Source organism: Schistocerca gregaria, chromosome 2 (genome assembly GCF_023897955.1).
Source record: "Schistocerca gregaria isolate iqSchGreg1 chromosome 2, iqSchGreg1.2, whole genome shotgun sequence".
In the NCBI taxonomy this organism is placed as follows: Eukaryota; Metazoa; Arthropoda; class Insecta; order Orthoptera; family Acrididae; genus Schistocerca; species Schistocerca gregaria.
Window position 1 is genome coordinate 317,609,340 of NC_064921.1, and position 23,221 is coordinate 317,632,560.

The 23,221-nt window shown below is 41.7% G+C and overlaps 1 protein-coding gene across 23 annotated transcripts in view; it reads right to left on the bottom strand.

The window, feature by feature from the left end:
- Positions 1 to 23,221, bottom strand: part of LOC126336946 (sodium bicarbonate cotransporter 3) — a 1,595,930-nt gene that overhangs the window by 229,936 nt on the left and 1,342,773 nt on the right. For all 23 annotated transcript variants that reach the window (XM_050001142.1, XM_050001133.1, XM_050001132.1 and 20 more), the window contains one exon: positions 3,753 to 3,891. In XM_050001142.1, the coding sequence (XP_049857099.1) occupies positions 3,753 to 3,891 (139 nt within the window). The remainder of the gene's footprint in view (positions 1 to 3,752; positions 3,892 to 23,221) is intronic.

Sequence of the window (23,221 nt, forward strand, 5' to 3'; positions counted from 1 at the left end):
TTATATGAAATACTTAAAAGAGGGGTTCCACATTTGACACTTATAAGGTGTGTCTGTCATTCCGTTAGGTTGGCAACCTCCCCAGCAACTGCAGACTGTCTTCCAAGAAATTTGGACTTTTTGATTAGGGAAAACGACAACTTTTTCCCTCGATCTTCCTCACGACAGTCCTGCAAGATTTTCTCAGTCCTAAATGACGCGGAGGAACCACCAAAAATCACCCCCCCCCCCTAGCTTGCGACATGAGATGGTTATCTATTGAAACTGGGGTATGTAGAATAACTGATCAATAGCTCGAGTTAAAAACTCATTTTTAAATTGTTAGGCTAAACGAAAAATGCTACAAAGCTGAAATGTTCTATTCGACGTCCAATGACGAACTTAATTTAGTACATTTCTTATTTTTGAAAACTATCCATTGTTGTCTTCCGAGTGTCAATGTGGAATTGAAGTCAAATTAGGTGGACCGACGGAAATTATTAGATGACGTGGTACTTCTTATTCAGTCTCTTCTAAGGCAAGTTTCCATTCACACCTATCCAATTCAGAGAAAATATCTCGACAATGATTTCGAAAATCACCTAGGCCCAAAGTCATATCTTGGATACTCGTTTGAAAAAGAGAAAAAAATCATAAATTAGAAACAAAATGACCAAAGAAGAAGAAGAAGAAGAAAATCACAGAAAAATGAGTGAAATTTATTTGTTCGCGTGTACAACAATTACAGCAAAGATTGCCCGATAAGTTCTACTTCTACTTTGATACTCTGCAAACCACCATGAGGTGCATGGCAGAGGGTACGTTCCTCTGTACCAGTTATTATGGTTTCCTACAATTGAATTCACGTATGGGGCATGGAAAGAATGGTTGTTTGAATGCCTCTGTACGTGAAGTAATTATTCTAGCCTTATGCTCAAGATCCCTACGTGAGCGATACATAGCGGATTATAGTACATTCCTAGAATCATCATTTAAAGCTGGTTATTAAAACTTTGTTAATTGAGTTTCTCTGGATAGTTTACATCTATCATTAAGAGTCTGTCAGTTCAGTTCCTTCATTATCCCTGTGACACTCTCCCACGGATCAAACAAACGTGTGACCATTCGTGCTGTCCTCCTCTGTGTACTTTCAATATCCTCTGTAGGTCCTGCTTGGTGCGGGTCCCACAACTAGTGCAATATTGTAGGACTGGTCGTACGAGCTATTTCTAAGCAATCTTCCACAGTATTCTATCACGTCTACCACCTGCTTTATCTACGACTGAGCCTGTGTGTTTATTTCATTTCACATCCCTACAAAAAGTTACACCCAATTATTTGTATGAGTTGGCCGGTACCAAAGTGATTCATTGATATCATAGTCATAGATTACTATAGTTTATCATTTTGTGAAATGCATAGTTTTACATTTTTCAACATTTAAAGAAAGTTGCCAGTGTTTGCACCACTTTGAAATCTTATGAAGACCTGACTGAATATTTACACAGCTTCATCTAGACAGTAATTTATTGTAATTAATTGCATCATCTGCAAAAAGCCTGATGTTACCATTAATATAGTTGGCAAGATCATTAATATACAACATGAACAGTGTGGGTCCTAACACACTTCCCTGGGCGCACCTAAAGTTGCTTCTACATCTGACGATGAGACACCATCCAAGATAACATGGTACATCTTCCCTACCAAAAAATCCTCAATCCAGTCACAGATTTGATACAGCATATGACTGTACTTTTGACAATAAGCGTAGGTGTTAAACTGACTCAAATGCTTTTCGGAAATCAAGAAATACTGCCTCTAGTATGTCATGTGAGAAAAGTGCGACTTGGATTTCACATGATCGATGTTTTCGAAATCTATGCTGGCACTGAGAAAGCGTCATTATGTTTGAGCTCAGAATTTGTTCAAAGATTCTACAATAAATAGATGCCAAGGATACCTGACAGCAGTTTTATGGATCACTTCTACTACTATTCTTGTCGATGGGCGTGACATGTGCTTTTTGCCAAGAGCTGGGCACGTTCTTTTGTTCGTGGGATCTATGCCAGATTGTAGTTAGAAAAGAGGCTAACTCAGCAGCAAACTTAGTATACAATTGACAGGGTTTACATCGGGCCCTTGGAGCTTTGTTCAACTGTAACGATTTCTGCTATTTCCCAATAGCACTGAGACTATACTCCGTTCATCGTAAGAATAAAACTTATGTAAACAAACACAAACGCGTCGATTGGTCAGCAGCCATAGCTCCTGAACACTGGTATTATTTCACTCTTGGAAGTAGGTCCAACTTGTTGTTGTTGTGGTCTTCAGTCCTGAGACTGGTTTGATGCAGCTCTCCTTGCTACTCTATCCTGTGCAATCTTCTTCATCTCCCAGTACCTACTGCAACCTACATCCTTCTGAATCTGCTTAGTGCATTCATCTCTTTGTCTCTCTCTACGATTTTTACCCTCCACGCTGCCCTCCAATACTAAATTGGTGATCCCTTGATGCCTCAGAACATGTCCTACCAGCCGATCCCTTCTTCTGGCCAAGTTGTGCCACAAACTTCTCTTCTCCCCAATCCTATTAAATACTTCCTCATTAGTTATGTGATCTACCCATCTAATCTTCAGCATTCTTCTGAAGCACCACATTTCGAAAGCTTCTATTCTCTTCTTGTCCAAACTATTTATCGTCCATGTTTCACTTCCATACATGGATGGCTACACTCCATACAAATACTTTCAGAAACGACTTCCTGACACTTAAATCTATACTCGATGTTAACAAATTTCTCTTCTTCAGAAACGCTTTCCTTGCCATTGCCAGTCTACATTTTATATCCTCTCTACTTCGACCATCATCAGTTATTTTGCTCCCCAAATAGCAAAACTCCTTTACTACTTTAAGTATCTCATTTCCTAATCTAATTCCCTCAGCATCACCCAACTTAATCCGACTACATTCCATTATCCTCGTTTTGCTTTTGTTGATGTTCATCTTACATCCTCCTTTCAAGACACTGTCCATTCCGTTCAACTGCTCTTCCAAGTCCTTTGCTGTCTCTGACAGAATTACAATGTCATCGGCGAACCTCAAATTTTTTATTTCTTCTCCATGAATTTTAATACCTACTCCGGATTTTTCTTTTATTTCCTTTACTGCTTGCTCAATATACAGATTGAATAGCATCGGAGAGAGGCTACAACCCTGTCTCACTCCCTTCCCAACCACTGCTTCCCTTTCATGCCTCTCGACTCTCATAACTGCCATCTGCTTTCTGTACAAATTGTAAATAGCCTTTCGCTCCCTGTATTTTACCCCTGCCACCTTTAGAATTTGAAAGAGAGTATTCCAGTCAACATTGTCAAAAGCTTTCTCTAAGTCTACAACGTAGACGTAGACACGTAGGTTTGCCTTTCCTTAATCTACCTTCTACGATAAGTTGTAAGATCAGTATTGCCTCACGCGTTCCAGTATTTCTACGGAATCCAAACTGATCTTCCTCGAGGTCGGCTTCTACTAGTTTTTCCATTCGTCTGTGACGTCCAACTTATGTATTAGATATTTTATTAAGTAAGTTACCTAGACAAATGTATTTCCAAAATTTCGTTACTCTACATTAATTATTTGTTGGTGTTGGATTTCTGGCCGCCACTTTAGTAAGCACACGCACGAGAGTTTAGATTTGAGAAAGCACTCACATAGGCTCCAACTGCACGCCTTAGACTAAGCTTAGCCAGATCCCGGTGCCGAGGCAGACTTACCTGGCGGTCTCCTTCCACTCCATCTCGTTGCCGTCGCAGACGAGTTCCCCCAGCTCTGAGAAGAGCGGGTGTGGCTCGTGCGCGCTGTCGTCCACATCTTCTCCCAGGATGAACTGCACGCGTTGCGCCGGAGGCGTGACTGAAACAACACCAGCCCTAGGTCAGTCCAGACTCGGAGACAGTGTACCACCGAGCCTGCTCTGCCTCATTCCCTCCCAAATCCCTTCTACAAGGTCACTGTGGTGACCACGAAGGCCCATTCAGCCTGAAATGAATTCGGCGTGATTTACAGTAACTTATTAAAACGGGAGGCAGGTGGATACAATCAGAGATTTCTCCGGCTAGGCCGGGGAACGGGAATTTGAATGGACTGGTTTGTTCGTCGCACCCCACTCAGATTTTGTTATAAGTTGGCACAGTGGATAGGCCTTGAAAAACTGAACACAGATCAATCGAGAAAACAGGAAGAAGTTGTGTGGAACTATGAAAAAAATAAGCAAGATATACAAAGTGAGTAGTCCATGCGCAAGACACGCGATAGGCAACATCAAGGAATATGTGAAACTACGAGCGCCGTGGTCCCGTGGTTAGCGTGAGTAGCTGCGGAACGAAAGGTCCTGGATTCAAGTGTTCCATCGACAGAAAATTTTACTTTCTTGATTTTCGCAAAGCTATGATCTGTTCGTTCATGGACGTCTCCGTTCACTGTAATAAGTTTAGTGTCTGTGTTTTGAGAACGCACCGCAAAACTGTGCCATTAGTAGACGAAAGGACGTGCCTCTCCAATGGGAACCGAAAACATTTGATCGCAAGGTCATAGGTCAACCGATTCCTCCACAGGAAAACACGTCTGACATATTCTATACGATACTGGTGACGACATGTGCGTCACGTGACAGGAATATGTCGTCGGCCCACCTAACTTGTACACTTGGCGAATGGGTAAAAAGATTCTTCTACCTTGCCCGATTTAGGTTTTCTTGTGGATGTAATAATCACTCCCAAAAAAGTGATGAAAACATAAGAGTTTGTCACATAAACTGAAAATAAAAAATTAAACTTTCCACTCGAGAGAAGACTTGAACCTAGAACGTCTCGTTCCGAAGCTGCTCTCGCTACCCACGGGACCACGGCGTTCCTTGACTGCCACTGTCCTTGATGTCGCCTATCTTCGCATAGACTACTCAGTTTGTATATTTTACTAATTTTTTTCATAGTTCCATATAATTTCTTCCTGTTTTCTCGATTGATCTGTGTTCAGTTTTTCAAGGCCTATCCACTGTACCAACTTATAACTAAATCTGAGGGGGGTGGGGGTGCGATGGGGAGGTTCCCTTGTTAGTAGACCAACTGAAATTCTTACAAACCGTGGCGTTTTTTGCTCAGATACACATTGTTTTCCATTTTTATTGATATGAATCGGTTCGAATTCGCCATTATAATCTCTGTTTAGAGTAATGTTACTTTTGCAGACTCAGCTGAGTTTATTTGGTGTACATAACAAGCCTTCGATTCTTTCCGGTGTAGCGTTGTGCTACAGTTTAGGATATGTCAGCAATATCGAAACTAAATGAAGTAATATTTCACCATTGTAAGTTACTTCCTATGGCTTTCGAGGTAACAATGACAGTGTAGTGCTTTCCAATAACGTGCTTGTGTTTGGCAAGGTGTCGCGATGAAATTCGCAGAAAGAGGCCACAGTTGTGGCAAGACAGATCACGGTTTTTTGATCATGACATCACACACGCCTACTCGGCTTTGTCAGTAAGTTTTATGCTTAGAATCAGATGATCGTTTTCCCTAGCGTTTCTACTTCCAGGACCTCATCTTACCTGAATTTTCTTGTTTCCAAAATTATTCACATGCAAACGAATTCGGCACGGGAACTGGAGATTTTCCAGGACTGCGTGACGAAGTGAAAACACCGCTGGGGCATGTTGTTACAGATATTAAAATACAGCAGATCGTACAGGATCTGCTACTAGCATACTTGATCAATGAACATATACACTTGGAAATGTCCGTTAGGTTGTCGCTTGACAATACTAGTCAATAAAATGTCTTATTAAAACAATATACAGTTCCAGCGAAGTGAGGGATCTTTTAACAGACCTCGAATAAATAATAGCAATGTGCATTTTTATCTAAACTTCTGTGGAAAACCGAAATAAACTATTTTTACTGAACTATCACATTTGTAGAAATTCTTCCTTCAGCGGTGTGTGATCCAGCTCTATCGAGTTGCCGGTTCTGATCTACACTTCCGCTCGGTAGGTGTTACAACAGATCTACCAACTCCTTCCTCCTTTTCTGTTTACTAAGACAGAAGAGCTCCGAAATTATCTAACCTTTTTTTTGGGCTAAGAGGAGATGGGTATACGAGACTTTGCTGGCGGTAATGATAAACACTCGTACCCAGTCTTGCTCCAAGATCGAACCTAAAAATTAATGTGCGCCATCCGCTGCGCTCTCGTTAGGGAGAAGCGGGGTTCAAATGCCTACCTGGTAATTCTTACAAATATTTTCCACGGGTTTGCTCTTTAGTTTCGAGGGTAATGTCGACAAGGATTCTACAAAACTGCCACAGTTGGATTATTCTCCCGTTTTGTTCACAGTGCACTGGCTCTCTGTCTACATCTAAATCACTACTCCAAAAGCCACCTGATGGTGTGTGGCGAAGGGTACTTCTGGGGCCAATAACTGATCCCCTCCTTTCCTATTTCACTGGCGAATGCTGCGTGGGAAGAATGACGGACGGCACGCCTCTGTATTGTCTCTGATTTATTGAATTATCTCGTTGTGTTCACGAGACATACGTAGAAGGAAGCAATATGTCGTCAGACTCTTCTCGGAAAGTACTCTCTCGAAATTTCAAAAGTAAACATCTCCGTGATGCTCAACCCCTCTCTTGTAGCGTCCACCACTGGAGTTTGTTGAGCATCTCTATAATGATGATGTGGATTTTCTTTGCGCACTGTCTACATTATTTACGTTCAGGGTCAACTAGCAGTCGCTGCGCCACTTTTCAATCCTTTGCAGATCCTCCGACAAATGGTTACTGTCTTCTGGCATTGCTACCTTCTTTGAGACAACTGCATCATCTGTGAACAGCCTTGAAGAGCTTCTGAAACAAATTACTAGTTGCTTTATCACACTTCCTTGAGGTACTCCCGAATTTACCTTTACACGTGCCGGTTTTGTTGTATTACAAGAGGAGTTTTCATTTCCTCCTGTAAGGAAATCTTGAATCCAGTCGCAAATCTGACCCGATTCTCGGGATTCTCGTATTTGTTTCACTAAGCGGCAGGGGGCACGGTGTCAGATGCCTTTCTAAAGCTGAGGAACGCAGCGTCAAACTGAGCGCCGGTGTCTACCGCTCTGTGAAGCTAATGGCGCATCACAACAAGCCGAGTTTCCCGGGATGTCTGTTTGTGGAATCAATGATGATTTTTATAGAGCAGATTCTCGTTCTCTAAAAATGTCATAAGACATGAGCATAAAACATATTCCAGAATTCTATCTCTGATGATTTAGATACAGACGGGAGGTAAAACTCCAACTTTTGTTACTTCTCCAAAAAGTTTCGATTACAGTTACGATATGCATTTGGAGACAGAGGAGGCTCCAATGCATACACCCACACAGTACTGTTGCAAGGTAATTCCCGCACACGTTTTGCCAATGTAGTGTCAACTTTGCTGAAGAAGTTTTGCTAAGAAGCCCTTGCACATCCTCGATACATTCCCTATGTCTACCTATGCTATTCCCATATTTTTGGAGCCCTGAAGAAAGACATTCGTGGCCGTCGATTTGCTTCGGACGAAGAAGTGCACGTCTGAGTACAGACGCGGTTCCGTAGGGAACCACAAACATTTTTCCATGAAGGAATTGATCGTCTCATATGACAAATGTATTAACAGCTGTGGCGATTACCTTGAAAAAACAAAAAAAAAATGAGCGGTCTACCTCTTTTTCCATGTGACTCGTTTTTATTTGACCGCACCTTGTATAATGGAGCAATGTGGCATCGTACTGCAACTTATCCTAAGACCACTGAAATTGCCTGATGGGCGAGAAGTGTCATTCGGCACATTTGCTTCGATTCCTGAATGATTTTTCTGGTGCTGCTGTCTGCGTCCCGACAACAGCCGGACACTGCTAGAGTTTCCCCGGCGCGCTGGTCAGTGATACGTCGGTGGTATTTTCATCCTTCCCTATTTGCTATGAGTCTCGTTTGACAAACCTCGCCGCTTCCGTTAAACGTGTTCCGAACTACTAAGTTATTTCAGTCTGCCCTTTGTTAACATTGTTTAAGCTAGAAGTTTCTCCCATTTTCAGCACACACAGTCACGTAGATGAAGTACATGAATTTGTGGAACCAGAAGTGCTCTTCTTCCGATGTCATGAGTTTTTGACGTGACCAAGGCGTGCTCATTTATTAGTTGTTCAGAGCATGTAGTATTACATAATGCAAGAAGGGAGTTGTTATTTGTTTAGCCCTGTGACTTTCGGTATTGTATATTTACGCTGCTCATAGGTTGAAGTGAATGAGAGTTCAAATCGTAACACACCTCAAGTATTTTCCTGTGGCAGTTGATCTTACTAGCACCATTAAATCTAAGGCTACTGGCGGAAGAGCTCATTTTTGGGAGCCAATCTTCTAGTTTTGAGGTAATTTGTGATCTTGCAACTTTCACAATGGCACAATATCTCCTATGATTTAGTTACTTGTGGTAGGCCATAGAACAGAGCATGTTACAGTTTCCCGAGAAAACCTGTAATAACGTATGGAATTCTTTGAGCGTATCTAAATGACGCCTTACATGGAAAATATAGTTAAAAACGATACAAAATTTTGAGAAATCTGCTTTACTGTATTCTAGTTTCCGAAATGTACAGCGTTAATGTAATTCCTCTGCCCCATAAGTAAGCTATTCGACGTAAGCAGAGCAGATCTGTTGGAATACGTTAATATGTTGACTGTGAAAGGGGAGAATTACGAAATGCGGATAATTTGTGTCATATTAGTATAGCAACTTTCAAATCAAATTTCAAACGAAAGTTAATAAAACCCTTTGATTATGTAGTAGTTCCTATTTTTAAATGCGGCAATTATACGTCTACGTCAGTTGAAACAACTATTTTTTGTTCATGCAAATATTACTTTGCTCTAGTTGAATCTGCGATGTAAATTAGAAGTAGTATTTACAGTGAATTGTACTAAAAATTTTTATATGAAATCAGCAGCCAAAGCTCTCAAAAATGTATGGTAGTTGGTATGATCTGCAGCAAAAGAACTAAAACATAAAGCAAACATATAGAACAGCTGACGGCCAGGTAATAGACGAAACATGAAGCTCAAAAATATTGTGTCAGTGTCATTGGTTATTTATTCTAAAGAACTAGAAAAATGTGAAAATCACATCGTCGTTGCATAGTGCTACGCATAGACAAAAAAATACATGCAGTCCAAAAGATCATGAGCGGTATTGTGCGCATTAGTTTAAGATGCGGAACGGTACAACCACCTCTTAAGTCGATCCTCCACACAACCGAGATGCAGTATCTGTTTAGGTTACGATAGACATGTCCAGCTCCAGAGTAAATAGCAATCTTGTCTTCGGAAAGGTGAGAAATGCACAGCAGTAGGGCACCGGTATCTTCTACTGATGTACTCACCGCAATAGCGTACTCGTCTGGGCCTGGTTCTTCTGAATTCTCAACTTACTGCGTGCTATCAGTATCTAAGAGCTTCTATCAACTTTTATCTGACATGCGAGGTGGATAAAGAAGAAAAAAAACTTATTTCTGTCTCCTAGTTTATGAACATAAACATTGTCTCGTCGACGTTGACGAGATGTAAATCTTATGCACATCCTTCTACGAAAGTGTAACTATTTATGCAACGCCTACTGAGTTCACTAAATGATGCATTGAGAAGAATGAGATTACCGTTCCAGCAGTGAATCTACAAAGTGCATTTCTTCTGCTATAAACTATAGATTTTACTAGTATTCTATAACTCTACACTATAATCAGAGAAGTGGTGCTTAATAGTACGAATATATTTAAAAAGTGCAAGAAGAAAAGAGGTGTCAGAATGTGTACGGAAGGGTGACTAACGATTCCGGCTGGTACTAACATGCACAGTGAATGAAATATCGACATCAGTACTGTGAGTAGGATATTGTCATCTGAGATCAGAATGGTCGAAGAATGACAGTAGGAAATTATTTATCGATGGTGAATGCATCTACTTTAGAAGATCATGTAATCCATTATTTCTTTTTAATTCTATGGGACTGCGAGACGCTGATCCGTGTTGGTGAGTGAGGACACATTCCGCGATACTATCAAAATGATTCCTATGAACTCAAATTATGCATTATTCCTTAGGGCAGCTTGCAGATTTGTTGAAACAACGTGCGAATTCACCAATGAAGCAATGCATTGCTTAGCATCACTGGCAAAAATGGCTTCTCATTGGAACTCTTTCTGACGCAATAGCTACTATTCCTTCTGTCCATCTGTGTTACAGACACGCGAAGTGGGTGTGGTATTTTGTACTGCTATTGTTGTAGTCATTTCGGTCTTCAGTCCAAAGACTTGTTTGACGCAGCTCTGCATGTTACTGTACCCTATGAAGCCTCTTCATTTCCAGCTAACTACTACAGTCTATATCCTTCTGAATCTGCTTACTGTATTCATCTATTGGTCTCCATCTACGATTCCCTCCCCCCCCCCCCCCCGCCCCCCTCCCACTTCCCTCCTGTACTAAATTGGTGATCCCTTATGTTCTATCAACCGAGCCCTTCTTCTATTCAGGTTGTACCACAAATTTCGTTGTTCCCCAGATCTATTCAGTATTCCTCATTAGTTACATGTTCTACCGAGCCATTCGTCATCATTCTTCTGTAGCACCACATTTCAAAAGTTCCTGTTCAGTTCTTGTCTAAACTGTTTATCGTCCATATTTCATCTCCATACACAGCTACACTCCATACAAATTCCTTCGGAAAAAGACTTACTGACCCTTAAATCTACACTCGGAGCTAACAAATTTCTCTTCCTCAGAAACGCTTTCCTTTCCATCGCCAGTCTACATTTTATATCCTCTCTGCTTCGGTCATTATCAGTTAAATGGTTCAAATGGCTCTGAGCACTATGGGACTTAACTTCTGAGGTCATCAGTCTCCTAGAACCCAGAACTACTTAAACCTAACTAACCTAAGGACATCACACACATCCATGCCCGAGGCAGGATGCAAACCTCCGACCGTAGCGGTCGCGTGGTTCCAGACTGTAGTGCCTAGAACCGCTCGGCCACCCTGGCCGCTTCCATCATCAGTTATTTAGCTATTTTGTCTCGTTTCCTGATCAAATTCCTTCAGCAGCACCTGGTTTACTTCGACTACATACCATTATCCTATTTTTGCTTTTGTTGATGTTCATCTTATATCCTCCTTTCAAGTCACTGTCCATTCCGTTAAATTGCTCTTCCAAGTCCTTTGCTGTCTCACTACCTTCTCAACCAATGCTTCCATTTCATGCCATTTCATGCCATTCGACTCTTGCAACTGCCGTCTGGTTTCTGTAAAAATTGTAAATAGCCTTTCGCACCCTGTATTTTACCCCTGCCACCCTCAGAATTTTAAAGAGTGTGTTCCAGTCAACATTGTCAAAAGATTTCTCAAAGTCTACAAATGCTGTAAACATATGTTTATCATTCTTTAACCCAGCTTCTAAGGGAAGTCGTAGGGTCAGTATCGCCTCGCGTGCTCCTCCATGTCCTCGGAATCTAAATCGGTCTTCCCCGAGATCGGCTTATATAGTTTTTCCATTCTTATGTATGGAATTCGTGTTAGTATTTTGCGACCATGACTTATTAAACTGACAGTTCGATAATATTCACATCTGGCGGCACCACCTTTCTTTGGAATAGGAATTGTTGAATTCTTCCTTAACTCTGAGGGTATTTCGTCTGTCTTATACATGTTGCACACCAGATTGAAGAATTTTGTTATGGATTTCTTCCCCAAGCCTATGGGTAGTTATAACGGAACGTTGTCTTCTCCCGGAGCCTTGTTACGACTTCGGCTCTGTCAATTTGTTCAAAAAGTATCTTACCTCCTATCTCATCTTTATCTACGTCCTCTTCCATTTATATAATATTGCTTTCAACTTCGCCTCTCTCTTGTATAGACCCTCTATGTAGTTCTTATACCTTTCTGAATTTCCTTCCTTGCCTAAGACTGGTTTTCCATCTGAGCTCTTGATATTCATACAGCTGCTTGTCTGTTCTCCAAACGCCTCTTTCATGCTCCTTGAGGCAGAGTGTATCTTTCCGCTAGTGATATATGCTTCTAAAGCCTTACATTTGCCCTGTAGCCATTCCTGCTTTGTCATTTTTTAGAGTTTTATTTTCCCTTTCGCTTGCTTCATTTACTGTAATTTTATATTTTCTCCTCTCATCAGTTAAATTTAATATCTCTTATGTTACCCAAGAATTTCTGCTAGGCCTCGTCTTTTTACCTATCTGATCCTCTGCTGCCTTCACTATTCTACCTCTCAAAGCTACCCATTCTTCTTCCACTGTATTCATTTCCCTTATTCTTGTCAATCGTTCCATAATGCTCCCTTTGGAAACCTCGACAGCCTCTGGTTCTTTCAGTTTTTCCAGGTCCTATCTCCTTAATTTCCTATCTGTTTGCAATTTCTTCAATTTGAATCTACAGTTCATAACCACTAGATTGTGGCCTGAGTCCACATCTGCCCCTGGAAATGTCTTAGAATTTTGTACTACTACTTCATATCGAATGACGAACAGCTAAAATGAGTACGGTACAACAGGCATTCGGCTCAAATCGACCGACTAAATATGGTGTGCGCGTAATAATTAGGTTACAGTACAGGTCAATCTGTTGCCACAACCTTTATTTGGCATTCACATTCGTTGACTTCACCTAACAACAACCGAATTATCACCTTTCAACCTAACCTAGCCCTCGGGATACGTACATGTAAGTAAGTCATCACAAACGAATCGTTCCTGTACTGCTGAAGAACCTGCTATGGATATTTTATTTAGCAAGTTTTATATATCCGACAAGCCAGTGAGGAGTTGTGTTATAATAACTTAAGCACTTTCTCAGTATGTCGACGACATTGATGTGTAATTATATTTCTGAGAGATCTGAGGATGACAGGTAGTTACTGTCGAAACTGGTCATGAAGTTAACTGTTTCTCACAATGCAATCTTGGCTTCTAATGTTATAAATTACAACCAAATCTATCGATGTCAACCTGTCTCACTATGTTACTGAGCGGGCGCTGAAGACCTTGTTGTCGTGCCCCCAAAAACCCTCTACTACTGCTACTACTACTACCACCACCATCGATGTCAGTGTAACTCCAGTTGTACCATACTCATTTTAGCGATTCAAGTATAATGTTACAGCATGTAGCTGCTTTTAAGACACACAGAAATCGAGATTAGTATGTAGGATACTGAGTCTATTGTTTTAAGCATGATAAGATTCTCTTGTCCATGAGGCGGATGACAAATCATAGCGATATGAGAATCATTTTTATTGGCTACAGTTTGTTTTTGGAGCCATAACATATATTCTGTTCTTTCATTAGATGCTGCTTCCTACGTAATACTGGGTCTTGCGATGAGCTGATATTTTCGTAGTTAATGCATTAGAAATCATTACCTCCTTCCCTGTTTCTTTATCCCGAAACAACTGGAGCCATTTTCGTTTTTCAGGCTTCGTTTAAGTGAAATCAAGCTTTTGACCCCATTTCCATTCCTCGTCACCCTCAATATACTTGGCCAGATGTGTCATGCCGTAAAGTTATGTAAAAGCTATGGAACTCATATCCTTACTGTACTGAAACATTCAGGATATCCAATAAAGCCAGCCGAACAGCGTGATTAAGACTACCTAGGTGCATTACACAGGAAAAGGGAAGTCTTCCTGAAATAGAGGCAACGGTGCCTAAAAAAATAACTAATGTAATGTCATCGTAAATTCTATTCCAGTTTCATTACAATGAACAGCTGACTAAAAATATTTCAAGAAACCTTGGAACGAACAGCGATGTAGTGTACTAACATAGGTTTAGATACAACGTCAAATCCAAGTACGGGGCAGTACATTTTAAAGAGTGGACACTATTGGAAGAACGAGTATCTCATTAGCTGCAAACCCATGAAAGGCGTGTATCGCATATTCCATTATGCCATTGCTATCTCCAAATATAACGACACTTTACTGCGTTGAGTCGATAGCTAAGCGAGTAAGAGTCAGACTGCAAATCTAAACGTTCAGTGATCAAACCTCACTCGGTCCTGCGAGGCTACAATCAAAGTAACTTCCAACTGTTAATATATCTTGTGTTATTTTACGTAGTTGGTTTATATTTTAGGGTCTGTGAGATCAACTTATTGATGAATTACCAGGCTATGTTTATTTCCCTGCCTCTCGTTAAAAACACGATCGAGTCTCCAGGAGTCTTCTAGATCAGAGCAGAGGGCTATGCGATTAATTAGTATAATACCGTCCTAGCTTTCCGGGACGCATATTAAAAGGGCAACATTGGCGTCCGAGGGCCGAGACAGAATTTAATAATATAACGAGAAAAAGATTGCAGCTGGAAGAATTATTACGAGCGTGCGGTCAGCGTAGCAAAATTTCCAGCACTCGACGCGGTTCGCGTCTTGAAAGAAGTCTGAGAGGAAACCTAATATCTTGCCATGCTTAAGTCATAAGTATGCGTTACAGAATGAAAGCCTAACTGTAGTATAGACTGCATCAGGGTACTCTGTGTGGTAGATTTACGTTTAACATCCCGCTGAAATTTATGTTCTTGAAGTTACGACACTGATGCACCAAGGATTCCAAACGTATCTATCATGCATAACTTAACTCATACTTTTCTTACAACTAATCATTACTCTGCAATTCACATTTATGTGAATATCAGAAGGTTCATAGCACCACTTTCCCTAATATTGCCCGACCGTTCCACAATCTAATTGTACGTGAGAAAAATACACCCGAGCTTTCCATTAGAGCTGTAATTTCTCTTATGTTATCACTACGGTCATTTATTTATTTGTAGGAAGGAGTCACTAAAATAGTCTGACATTCGGACGAAAAAACTGGGATTGAACTTCCATGAAAAGATCTCTCACCAGAACGAAAAACGACGTTTTTTAGCGACTGCAACCAATAGTCGCATATCATATATCCGTGACCTCTATTTCGGTATAATACAAAACAAGCTGGCAGTCTGAACTTCTTCAATGTCCTCCGTCAGTTCTATAGGGTAAGGATCTCAATACGCGCAGCAGTACCCCAAAAAGAGGACGGACTAGTGTAATGTAGGCAGTCTCTTTAGTAGAACTGTTGCATCTTCTAATTGGTCTGCCATCAAAACGCTGTCTTGGATCGCCTTCCTCAAAAGATTTTCTATGTGCTGATTGCAATTTAGGATGTTCGTAATTAAAATCCCTAGGTATTTAACGTGTAGCCGAGATATGCTCATGTGGAGGATCTTTTGTTTGTTTAGGATCACTGCTACAATTTTTATAATGCAGATATCTTGTACAAATCAGTGTGCAATTCGTTTTGATCTTCTGATGACATTACTAGACAGCATATGACATCATCATTTGCAAATAACAATGTAAGAGTGTTTGTGAAATCGTCTCCTAAACCGTTTATGAAGATGAAGAATAATAGGGGCTTAAGACACCTCCTTGGAAAACAATAGATATCCCTTGGGTTTCATTAGATGAGTTGACGTCAGTTATTAAGAACTGTGGCCTTTCTGACAGGATATCATGAATCCAGTTGCACTGCTGAGACACTACTTCATAAACATGCAACTTGTTAGAGGCCGCTTGTGAGGAACGCTGTCAAAACACGTCTGGAAATGTGGAAACATGAAACTAACTTCCGTTCCCTTGTCGATGGAACCCCTCAAAAAACACCCACGAGTCCCGGATGGGGTAATCAGACAGACACAATACTTCTTGACTTTCAAAAAGCATTTGCCAGATGGCCACACCTACGCTTATTATCGAATGTAGGGAGTCAAAGCAATGGATAAAGGTAGGTAAAAAGTGCATCGAAGAAGACAAAGACAATTTTGTCAACTGGTAATGTGATGGTCTCTGTCTGTTCTTATGAGATTCCCAAGGAACCATCCTTATTTACTACTTGGGAGAAGGAAGAAAAATAAGTGGACCTTATTATGCTTTATAGCTGGACCGTTTGTAACTTGCGTTGGCTGAAAAAAGAGAAGTTTGGCTCTTTCACCAGGATAATGCACCGTAACACACTTCAGCGATAGAAATGACGAAAGTGCATGAATTGGGCTTTATATGCGTTCCTCAGTCACCTGTTCACCAGACTTAGCCGCAAATGAGTTCTTCCTATTCCTTAACTTGAAAGTTTTGCTTACTGGAAAAAAATTCCATCAAATGAGGAAACGATAGTTGCATTCAACAAGTATTTTACAGAGTTTGACATAACACATTTTTCCGATGGGATGAAAAAGATGGATGATCGCTGTATCGAGGGTATAGCCCTCAAAGGAGACTAAGTCGAGAAGTAAGGTGAGTTGTTTTTTCGAAACAAATCTTTTTCCTTTTTTTTACCAGAATTTTCAAACCGTCCTCGTAGTAGCATGACATGCCGAATCGAAGGGAAGGAATATATTATGATATGTATCGATAGCTGAAAAAGACTCTGAGTAGTGATTATCAAAATCGACTCATGCGTCACCGTGTAACAGCACGATGTTTAGAGTGAACTTAGAGCGACATCAGACCTAAAGAAAGTACGAATGTGATCTGAGTCAAAACTGCTGGATGCGCACGTAGCTGATTATATATCACTATACTGCGTAACAGACTGTTCAAAAAGCTGCGAAGACAATTTATGATTAAGCTTCTTGTTGACAATCTGTACGAAAATAACAATTGCACTGCTAATTGATGGTGACCCATCGACGCACCACGAACGAGTTACCCGAATGGGACGGGAATCGACAGTTGTGATGTACATCTACAGATAAATGATTACAATTTCAGAAATGTCGGTTGATTTATCCAAGAGAAAGTGCTTCACGAACTGAACAAGTCAATAACTCGTTAGTCCACCCAGGCAATTATCCGGCTTGGCATTGAGTGATAGGGTTGTTGGATGTCCTCGTGAGGAATAACGTGCCAAATACTAATTGGTGTGTTAGATCGTCAGAATCCAGGGGTAGTTGGAGGGTCCTTTCCCATAGTGCTCCAAGCGTTCTCGGCTGGGGAGAGATCCGGCGTTGCGACGTTGCTGGCCGAGGTAGGGTTTGGCAAGCACGAGGCCAAGCCGTAGAAACTCTCGCCGTGTGCGAGGGGACATTATTTTGCTGAAATGTCAGCATAGGATGGCTTGCCATGGAGGACAACAAAACGGCGTGTAGAATATCGTGGAAGTACCGCTGGGCTCTAAGGGTGCTGCGGAGGATCACCCAAAGGGTCCGGCTACGAAAAGAAATGGTCCTGGTTGTCGGGCCGTATGATGGGCGACAGTCAGGTAGCTTCCCACTGCTGTCCGGGGCGTCTCCACAAACGTCTTCGTTGGTCGTTGGGGCTCAGTTCGAAGCGAGACTATTCACTGAAGACAATTCTGCACCAGTCAATGGGATTCCGGGCCGCATGTGCGTTACACCACTGACTGCGGAGGTATTGGTATACAGAGGTCAATGATATTGGTTGTGAGGGGCGCCGTGAGCTCATCCTTTTTTCTGTGAGCCCCCTATTAATGATCCCTGTAGTCACTGAAGCATCAGTTGCACGTAGGATCGGTGAAATGATGAATCCGGGGGGATGAATGCCACTCTCGCGACTGCTCTGTCGTCACGTTCTGTCGTGTCTTTAGTTTGACCGCTTCCTTTTAGACTCTGTGTTCGGCCATGTTTCACCCATTCCTGCTAATATGGTCGAATAGTGGCATCGGTCCTATTCAAATGTCAAGAGATAGCCGATTAGTGGGTTCTCTGAGCCCAACTACATGTCCTTTCTGAGATGCTGACATCTTCTTACATTGTTCACGCGACTGCCTGTGAGGCATAGTTACTGTCCAAATGGCTACACGAAATAAAATTCGTAAAGATTTTATGCCCCAGCATCGTCATGTCCTCTGTTTACTATCCTTGCCAGCTGCGCGGTGAAAATGCGCTGCAGCGTCACACATTCATCCATCGCCACCGTTCATCCGCCACGGTTTACGATTTTGCACATTCCATAGATACTTCTACGCATATCAATTTGCGTAACACTTTCGTGCTGCGTTTTTTTGTGTTAGAGTGTATTTTCCTAAATTACAATTGACCTTTGACTCGTAATAGGAACCGGAGTCAGTGCGTCTTCATCGGGTAGAGGTAAAACAAACTGGCAGCCGACGGGTTGGGTGTTTCGTCATTTCAATTCCACACAGCCGCCAGCGAGAAAGCACAGACCTGTCAACAGTTGTTGTCGCAGCACTCTTTACCAGAACAATTGTATAGATATTCATTTGCTACTAACCAGTAACAAGAGCTGTGCAAGCAGGAGTTAAACAGACTTATCGTGGGTAGGCTGCAAGATGAAACAGGGAGAGGGAGCAGTAGACGGCTAAGAGAAGTTGTTTAAATATCTCAAAAGAGCCCTTAGTTAGGTAGCTGCTGTATACTAGTGCTCCATTTCGTCTAAGACGCAAAACAAACTATCAGCCTGCTTCCAGCGGAAAGCACGTAGGCTTGTTGGTTCTTGGAGGAGCTACTGTAATATACTGTCGAGGCTAGCTCGGAGGAAGACACGTAGTACGAGTTCCGTGACCTTTCCTAGCCTCTGGGAACACTGTTTGTATAATGATTTAGTGTTCAAAACTCGCGCGAAATTGCTTATAATGGGTGTTTAGCACGTTTATTACATTTCTGTAGTCAACCAGTCTTTTCTGGCAGTCTCGTCTACTTCTCACAGGTCAGAATTTTACTCACTCCCTTAAAAGAGCACAGTGGTCGCTTTGGAGTGCTGTAGATAAATGTAGAATTTGCACCAAGCGGTCATGCGACCCTCCATCACTGACATGTATGGTAGTGATGGTTGGTTGGTTGTTTTGGGGAAGGAGACCAGAAAGCGAGGTCACCGGTCTCTATGGTAGTGAAAAATGTGAATAAATGAAAAGGAAAACGATGTCAGAAGGACTGACTCAGCACATAGAAAAGTCAAAGTAAGGGCGTTAACAATCGGATTGCAATGGAAATTCCACTGTTAAATGCAGAGGAGAGAGAAAATAGTTGGAAAGTTGGAAAGAGTGCACTGAAGTCTTCTATGAGTGGGAAGACTTGACTGATGACGTGATAGAGGAAGAAACAGGAGTCGACAGCAGGGGAGAGAGAGAGAGAGATAGAGAGAGAGAGAGAGAGAGAGAGAGAGAGAGAGAGAGAGAGAGAGAGAGGAGATCCAGTATTAATAGTCAGAATTTAGAAGTGCTTTGGAAGAAGGCTTAAGATCGAATGAGGCAGAAGGAATAGGTAACGTTGTATTAGAATTTCTAAACCCATTAGTAGAATTGACAACAAAAGACTATTCATGTCGTTGTTTAGAATGTGTGAGAGTGGCGATATATCATCAGACTACGGAAAAAAACTTCGCCCACATGATTTCGAAGATTGCAAGAGGCGACAAGTGTGAAAATTATCGCACTATCAGCTTAACAGCTCTGTATCTCCAAGTTGCCAACAAGAATAATACACAGAAGAATGGAAAAGAAATTTAAGAATCTGTCAGATGATAGTTTAGTTGTAGGAAAGTAAAGCCACCAGTGAGGAACTTCTGACGTTTCGGCTTGAAATGGAAGCAAGACTAAAGAAAAATCAAGACGTGTTCATCGGATCTGTTGACCTGAAAAGGCGTTCGACAGTGTAAAATGATGCAAAATGTTCAAAATTCTGAGAAATATAGGAGTAAAATAATTATACAACAATCAAGAGGGAACATTGAGACACGAGACCAAGAAGGAACTGCTCACATTAAAAAGGGGATAAGACAAGGAGTAGTCATCCGCCCCAGCTGTTCAGTCTATACATCGTGAAGCAATGATAGAAAAAAAACAAAGGTTCACGAAGGGGATTGAAACTGAAGGTGAAAGATTATCAGAGATAAGATTCGCCGATACAATGCTATCCACAGCAAAAGTGAAAAGAATTACAGGTTGAATTGAATGGAATGAATAGTCTAATTAGCTTACAATATGGATTGAGAGTAAATCGAAGAAAGACGAAAGTAATGAGAAGTAGTAGAAATGAGAGCAGCCACAAATTTAAAATAAGAATTGGGGATCACGAAGTAGACGAATTTAAGGAGTTGTGCTGTCTAGGCAGAAACGCAACCTATGACGGACGGAGCAAGAACGACATAAACAGACTGGCACTGGCAAAAAGGGGATTCCAGGCCAAGAGAAGTCTGTTAGTATCAAGCATAGATGTCAATTTGAGGAAGAAGTTTCTGAGAATGTACATCTGGAGCACAGAATGATATGATTGATAGTGGTACATGGACTGTGGGAAAACTGGAACAGAAGAGAATCGAAGCATTTGAGATGTGATGCTACAGAAGAATATTGAAAAGTACGGCGACTGACAAGATAAGAAAGGGAAAGGTTTTCCACAGAATCAGCGAAGAAAGGTATATATGAGGAAGAAGGGGTAGGATGATAAGACATCTGTTAAGACATCAGGGAGTAACTTGCACGGTACTAGAGGAAGCTGTAGAGATTTAAAACTATATAGGAAGGCAGAGATTGGAAAACATCTTTCAAATGATGTAAAAAGATTGTCACAGGAGAGGAATTGGAAAAAATGGTGTGTATGTACGAGCGCAGTAAGATGGATTGATGTGGAAACGTGAAAGAGTGGGAAGAAAGGAGCTATCGTGATTGGACGTGTTACACCGTGAGTGTAGTTGGCAGATTTACTGATGCATCAAAGCGGGCTGTCGACCATTTCTTCAAGGAATGGTGTTCCACTTGTCGACATACAACACGACTAAAGAACAATGATCGTGAAATGATTTTAACTGACAAAGACCAGAAACGATGTCACGCCTTGTCAGTGACAATCGGTTTGAAAGTGCACAATAATTGGTGCTAACAGTGAACGAGGTTTTGACTTGATGCAGCTCTCCAAGCTAGTCTGTACAAATCTCTTCGCATCTGCGTAACCGTTGCAGATTACATCCATTTGAATCAACTTACTATATTAGGCCTTTGTCGATATTTACAATGTTTATCCTCCATGCATGCCTCAATTACCAAACTGACTCTACCTTGTTGCCCCATGATACGTCCCACGAACTTGTCTCTTCTTCTAGTCAAGTTGAATCATATACGTCTTTTTACCTCAGTTCGATTCAGTACCTCTTCAGTCGTTATCTAATCTACCTATCTAATCTTCAGCATCCTTCTGTTGCACCACATTTCAAAAGTTTCTGCACTGATCAGTCACATTAACATAATCACCTGTCGAAACCCTTGATGACAATCTTTCGCAACGCAGACCGCTGCAAGAAGTGCAGGAAGAGTGTCAGTGAGGTTCTGGAAGTACTGACATGCCTACCCCAGTGCCGCGGGCGACTGCTCTGGGTTTCTTGGCTGAAGATCCGTGCTGCGAACAGCCTGATCGAGGTGGTACGACAGATTCTCAATTGGGTTTAAATTCGGTGAGTTTGGTGGCCAGTGGAATTTGATGAGTCATCCTGGTCCTCTTCAAATCACGCACGTATATTGTGAGGTGTTTGACGCATTGCATTGTTCTACTGGCAGATGCCATCGTGCCGAGGACAAACAAATTGAATGTAGGGATGGATATGGTCCCAAGGATGGATTCATACTTGGTGTTGATCCATTGTGCATTTCAGAGTGAAGAGATAACTGAGAGAATAACACGAAAACACTACACAGACCATAATGCTCCCTCTGCCGGCCTGGACCCTTCCGGCGGTTGCTGGAGGGTGTTTGCTTTCAGACGTTTCGGACCGTACACGCCAGATGCCTTCTGTCATCTGGAAAGAATATCTGTCGACACTCAGTGGACATACAGCTTTTGTAATGGCGTGCAAATTCCAGCATTCGTCGCCAATGAATGGAGGTCAGCATAGGTGCATCAACTATGTGCCAGCTGCAGAGGCCATACACAGCAACGTTCACTGAACGGTCGTTAAGGAGACACTGTTGGTAGCCACTTGGTTCATCTGGGTGGCCAGTTGCTCAACAATTGCACGTCTATTCGCCCATAAACAACTGCCATCTATGGCCCATGGTGCACCAAATTCCCTCGGTACCGGTTTTAGATATTGCCATGTTGCCATGCACGGTATACCTTACCCATGGTGGCATGTGAACAGTTTACAAACTTAGCCATTTTGGTAGTGCTTCCACTCTTGGCCTAAAAGCTTAAGATCATTCACTTTAGTACGTCAGATAACTTGCTCCATTTCCTCATTACAATAATGAATGCACTGTTATCCGCATCTCCCCACCACAATTTATATACATTTGCATCTACATCTACATGGATACTCTGCAAATCACATTTAAGTGCCTGGCAGAGGGTTCATCGAACCACCTTCACAATTCTCTATTATTCCAGTCTCGTATAGCGCGCGGAAAGAATGAAAACCTATATCTTTCCGTACGAGCTCTTATTTCCCTTATTTTATCGAGGTGATCGTTTCTCCCTATGTAGGTCGGTGTCAACAAAATATTTTCGTATTCGGAGGAGAAAGTTGGTGATTGGAATTTCGTAAGAAGATTCCATCGCAACGAAAAACGCCTTTCTTTTAATGATATCATTTCTGTGACACTTTCTCCCATATTTCGAGATAATACAAAACGAGCTGCCTTTCGTTGAACTTTTTCGATGTACTCCGTCAGTCCCATATGGTAAGGATCCCACACAGCGCAGCAGTATTCTAAAAGAGGACGGACAGGCGTAGTGTAGGTAGTCTCCTCAGTAGGTCTGTTACATTTTCTAAGTGTCCTGCCAGTAAAACTCAGCCTATGGTTAGACTTGCCCACAACATACACACTCCACTGCTGGTGCTGCCACCTGCCTTCTGTGAGTGGTTATTGGACGCTGACGTCGAACATAAGCCGTGGTCGCATTAATATGACTGGACCGTGTACTTTCATAAAAGACTTTCTACCACTAAAATTTTTATCTGATGTTAACGACTCTTTTTTTAGAAAACGATTTTCTTTTGACTACCTGTCTACAGTTACTATCTTCCCTACTTCTACGATCGTCAGTTTGCTGTCAAAACACCAAACTTTATCTGTGCTTTTGGTATTTTCCTAATGCCATTCCCTAATCACCACCTGACTACACTCTGAGCCTCTTGCCTTACTATTTGTATTAACTTCGTGAA